General features: G+C 37.1%; 1 protein-coding gene across 1 annotated transcript in view; it reads right to left on the bottom strand.

The window, feature by feature from the left end:
* Positions 1–534: 534 nt before the first annotated feature.
* The window catches only part of LOC134633825 (calcium-activated potassium channel subunit alpha-1-like), a 100,317-nt gene continuing 94,851 nt past the window's right edge, over positions 535–6,000 (bottom strand). The window contains 3 exon segments of the mRNA XM_065471565.1: positions 535–2,099; positions 2,102–2,193; positions 3,658–3,686. Coding sequence (XP_065327637.1) covers positions 2,037–2,099; positions 2,102–2,193; positions 3,658–3,686 — 184 coding nt within the window. The 3' untranslated portion in view covers positions 535–2,036.

Genomic DNA, 6,000 nt, shown 5'->3' with positions numbered 1-6,000 from the left:
ATCTGCTTTTAATTTGTGAAAATACAAAATGAAATCATGTACAATTTATATACAAGGCTATTTGTACAAGACAATAAACAGTATTTATTATTGTGTATGATGACATAGTCAGAAATATCAACTTAGCACTGGCATTGTCGATGTGCTAAAAAAAAAAAAAAAGAAAAGCACAAAATAATACAGACTAGACTGCAATGTTGAATGTCTCTCAACCCCACAGGTACTGTCAAACAAGAACACACTAGAAAAAAATACTTCACATTAAGCTTTACACATTTACATACAACTGAATTGCTTTCAGGCTCTGCTCTTGATGATGGATGGATTTAGAAAAAAAAAGTTTTAAGACTTCTCAGACTGTTTGCGACAGTCGTAGCTATCTCCAGTGAATTTTTAAGAACGCTAAACTAGAAGCCTCTTTTCGCAGCAGTGGGTCTTCCTAGAGTCCTCCATTGGCTTCAGCACTGCCTGGCACATTACTGGCACTGAGGGATGGACAGCTTGGGTTTCCTCTGTGCCAGTAAAAATGTCACAACCTCTCTCATTTTACATCCAACATGAATCCTAGGCTGGACTGTTATGTATCATATATGGATTGAGAAATTCATGGAGTAATATGTGCTTTTCTTTGCTCTTTTTTTTTTCTTTACCTTTCCTTCCCCCTCATTGATCCTAAAGTAAAGTGACAACAGTGCCAGTATAGCTGTGATTCATTATTAAAATAAGACATGATTAATAACACCACACACATTATTCTGTGCTTCCAAACAGAAACAAATGATTGGTGCTTTATTAGAAGCAAGTGGATATGCAAGATATGTAATCAATCATTGAGGTGGTAAACAAAACAGAAAGTAATCCAAAAAAAATAGCCAAAAATTCAGGTTTTTTTTGTTTTTTTTTATGATAGAGCTGTTCTTCATGCATCAACAAAAAACATGTCTGTTTATGGCATTAAGATTGGTCATGGAGAACATACAAGTTGCTTAATGGCCTCCAAGACAATCCTGTGTCAGGCAGTGCTTACAGCCAAAGGAGGACTTAAATGATGCCCACTTTATGCGATATGTGGCTTTTACATTCATCTTACCTACAAGTATATCATATATGGTCATAGCATTTGGCTTAGCTGTTTATAGTGATTTAAGTAAATGGATAAATGTAAAATGAACAAACTTTAGGATTTTTGGTTGTTTTATAATTTAACAAAAAAAAAACCCCAACAACAACAAAAAACAGCTCTATCATATTTGGCTATTAAAAACAAAAAGAAATTTTGCAGATGCAGATACTTGTTAACACTTCTGGGGTTTTGGACAACTTGAAATAGCAACGTGAAAACATTTATAACACCTGAAAAAAGGCAAAAAATAAGACAAACATAAATGGATTCAGATAAGGCTGGACCCAAATGCCATTTACATATGGACACTGGCCGTCGTAACTGTCACAAATGTTGTGAATTAGCTCCAAATGGCAAAGGAATCACTGAGAGTCAGTCACTAACAATGCCATTGTGGTGGGGTTGCAGCTGGGTGTAAAATACACATTTTAAACATACTGTACAGACTAATTCTGCAACATTGGTTAACGTAAATGCAGAAGTAGTAGTAGTTGTTCATATACAGCTAAGAAGGCAACTTTTACAATTGCAAAACTTGATCCATTAATCCTAATAAACACCCCTTTTAGCAGTATTAGAAGTAGTTATTCTTTTTTTTAACATTGCTTTTCTTGTTGACGTGACCATCATTCCCCAAAATAAAACAAAAAAGTCATGGAGTCTGGCCACTGCTAAAGGTTAGCTGTGCAAACTAATAGCTGAGTGACTGTGATATTTGACAACGATTGTCTTTAATGAAGATTATGTAAAATAAACTTGCTGCAGAGGTGAATGATGAAAGCAGTGCATGTTCGCCTTATACGATGAAAAAAATGATGATTTGCGTTTGCAGATGAGGCGATATCTCAGATTCCGGACAGACGCCTGCATGATGAGTCTTCTAGGAGTCCAATAACCAGCACGCGTCCAGAACTCAGCGCTTGTGCTCTGCTTCTCTGATGGGTGGAATCAAGCTGCTTGCGGATGTACAGTATATCGACTGATGTGATTGACGGCGAGAGTATTCACAGGCTTGAGCTTTATGGTCCTCTGGTGGGTATTCTGTTGCTCATCTGTAAACCATGTCTTTTCTGAGAAAGAGTCAAAATCATAAAAAGACAAGAAGGGAGGACATCAGACAGTTAATGCTACATGGAGGTCAACTATTTTGCATTAATATGATGTATTTTTAAATGCACTAATAACATTTTAAAATATTTTTTGCCTAAATTGTTGCTTTACGAAAATAATTTAAGCTCCACGGTGAGTTTTTAGTGGTGGGAAAATAGCACTCATTATGTTTTTACCTCCCTCTCTAATATTTCAATCACGCTAGTGTAAAAATAGGACAGCAACCTCCTTGTGATTAGGAGAAATTAGCATTTGCCCAGTGATTGGATTTAATTTTTTTGCTGTCAGGGGTCTATTACAAGTAGTCATGGTCGCCAACTGGTTGCCCAGCGATTGAGCTTGCAACACCCTCCACCTCTGGATTGAGGGTGTTGCACGCAATGGCATTGCATAGGTCGCCTGGTGAGAGGCAAACTGTCTTCAAGTAACTGTAATTAATGTTTGCAAGTAACTGCCTCCTTATTTATTAATCTAGAAAGCAAGGTTGCCTAGTGCCTGTGCAATTTTGCACTTTAATCTCCATCCCGTAGCAACTATTTGTGGAGGAATTTCTGCTTTAGGTTAGAATGTAAGATGTTTCTGTGCATGTAGACAAGAGTAGCAAAAGATTTGTGATTTTCACTAATTTATCCCACATAATTGCCATTCAACTGCAAACTGAGAGCAGACTCTTGGTGCAGTTTGATTGCTGTCTTGACTAATTTCATTTTAAAGAGGGCAAGTGACGGCGAGTGGTCGGAGGCAATAGATCTCAGGTTCATCGTACACGTTTGCAATAATTTTGATTGTGTTGCTGTCTCTACTTTTGTCTCCTAGTGTGATTGTAGCATAATGCCATTCATCTTATGGTCATTTTTTAAAAATATACTGCCATGAAGCATGCAGCTTTGTTGAGTCTGAAGACATGCAAGTTCCAGTGAAGCAAAATCTTTTTACCAAATTACAAGTTAATGCAGGACTTCCACCTTCATAATTATTAAATGTATACGTATATTTTCTAACCTTTTATTTATAAAGGACTTCAAACTTTTGGCTAGATGCAACTTTTTTTGTTTAAGAAAGAAATAGATAACCTGACATTCTGCAATGTGATTCATCCGCTTGGCAATGTGATTCATCCATGGTCATGACCTAAGGCTGTTATACTGTGGTGCATTAATACATGTGCCAACAGACACATGTTGCCAGTAACAAAACATTAAACAACAGTAAAATGTAGCATCAAACCATTCAGTTGCAGTCACACATTCTACAGTCAAACCTGCTGTGAACTGTGCTGCTTAGGTCACAACCATGCTCTCCTGAAGCAGTCATTTGGAAATGCTAAACTACTTGGCTTTCATTCAGAGGGCAACATGTCAGCAGGGACATGACCGTGTTCAGTGCAAGTATGTAGTATCATGCATATTCATTCACTTCCATACCTTGGCCAACTCTACTTATCCTTGTTGCACTTTGAAAAGAGAAAGTAGTACACTACGTGTAAGCTAAGTGGGAAAATACTAATGTGACCATTAATAACAGAAAAGGCAGAGCAGAAAGATCGGAGGCATAAAACCAGCAGATGATCTCATTGTGTATGGATTTGGAGTAGGTTAAACAGTAGGTTGCCACTAATCACAAAAAAGATAATGGAAAAACAACATAGGTCATGTAAAAATATCTTTAAGTGCCATTATTATGCATTCGGCATAATAATGTATGTCAGACAGCCATAATCTTCCCATGCCTATTGTTAAAGCAGTTTTTAAAAAATTATGTCCAAGTTTCAGATGGAATTACCAGCATGCAGCTGCACGTCAGATGTTTTTAAATCAAACGAATACATCGGTGTGTTAAATGGATCTCTGTAAAAAAGTGCAATGCATCGTGTTAACTGAGCATGAGCAGTATTGTTAACCATAAAAAGCCTGTAGTGTTCATTCAGCAGCTGTGATACATGGCCATTCCCTTTGAATGAATGTGAAAATATTATGATATTACTATTATTTGTAGAATGCATACCTCTGTCAATTCTGCAAAGTCCCTTCACTGTGTTAATAACAGTAAAATACTGAGATACCTGTAATCAATATATACTCAGAGACAGACAATTAGATTGAACCAAACAATCTTAGACCCCATCCATATCAGGAATATAGTCAATAAATATAACCGGCCCCATGAACCGAACCCATGAACTTAAGGTTCATCAGGACTCTTGGGGACAGGCCTGATTAACAACATTTAGTAATTAATGCAAATACAAATACTGCACATGGCACAAACAAGCTTTTGTGATTCAAACAAGCCTGTACTTTATGGTCCAACACACATTAGTAAAGACATTAAATGAGTTATTCGAAAGCACAGAGGCATACTTATAGACAGTATAAAAGATGGATGTCGGTCCTGAGCCTGACGAATGGAGCCGATACAGAAGTGCCCTAATGTTTTTTGGCCAGCAGGGAATTATTTCCCTGGTTCCAAATAAGACTTCCTGTTGTATAGATGTACATGGTAAAATAAAAATATGCAACTGGTGACTTTAATCAATAGTTTCAGATAATATGATTTATTTGGGAAATTATGGCTGTTATTCGACTCATAAAGGAGGATTTACAGGGAATGCTTATTGTCTAAAGACTTGTGACGGCAAATGCAATGAAGTGTCTTCGGTTTCCATCCTCTCTGGTTTCAAAACTCCAAGAAATCAACAATGAAACTAATCACGTCAAACTTTGCTAGCCAACCTTTTATATATCCATCTTACAGTCTTTAATTAAATGATTCACCTGATTCATTATGCCAACTTGCAGGCACTCTATAACAAACACCTGCCCTATACTATTTTCCAGACACCACAGTGTAATTATAATAGGGTAAATTGCACTAAAAGTACAGGTTAAGTGTACTTAGTACTTAGTAATGCCATTATTTCATTATGGGACCTGGTAGGCTTGCACTACATTGGTACAGCCTATAGAGAACAACCATAGTGTACAGATAAGTCCTCAAACTCAAAGAGGCTCTGTCTTCTTGTACAGTGTAATGCTTTACAGCTGTTATGTTGCTATATTGCAAATTGCAAGTTGAAAGCTTATGGATAGGAAATGGATTCTTTACCTTTTTAGAGTTATCGAGAGAAAGAGAAGCCAAATACATCTGAGGACACTGCTTTTGTTAAAAATGGGCTGGGGCCAACTGTGAAGAATTATCTACACAATCTAAACTTACTGCCTCTGGACTTCTGTACATCTGGTAAAAAAAACTCCCAGTGTTTAAATATTTAAACACTGGGTTGTAGGTATACGTGGTACCATTATAAAAGATTGATGACTGATCGAAGTGGTATCATCCAGTCAGCTGCTTGTGCCTTGAATACACTATGGTTGAAGCTGTCAGCTTATCACACACTTGAAAAAAGTGCATATGGTCGGGGACTTGTTAAACTCAAACATGATGTTGAATTGGGAAAGTTTGGCTAAAGTAATAATATCTGGAAGTACAAAGTCTACTTTGAATAACTATCCCTGCATCTAGCTAATAGTTAGATAGGATGCCATGTACATTTCCACAGCAGAAACACCTCCCTCTAGGGATTCACACCAACTATAGTGTCACTGTGGAGACCACAGGTATAGTAAGGCTTCAACCTGAAGTAAGACCTAAATCAAGACAAAGGCAATAAGAAGATATAAGGATTCCAGCTCCTTTGGTTGCAGGTCGAATACTCTGTAGAGAAAAAAAATTCTAGCTATTGCTGTCGTATGCTGACAGTGTAGTAC

This window comes from Pelmatolapia mariae, linkage group LG8 (assembly GCF_036321145.2).
Source record: "Pelmatolapia mariae isolate MD_Pm_ZW linkage group LG8, Pm_UMD_F_2, whole genome shotgun sequence".
Taxonomy (NCBI): Eukaryota; Metazoa; Chordata; class Actinopteri; order Cichliformes; family Cichlidae; genus Pelmatolapia; species Pelmatolapia mariae.
The sequence above is the reverse complement of the archived record's forward strand: the minus strand, read 5'-3'. Positions and strand labels throughout refer to the sequence as shown.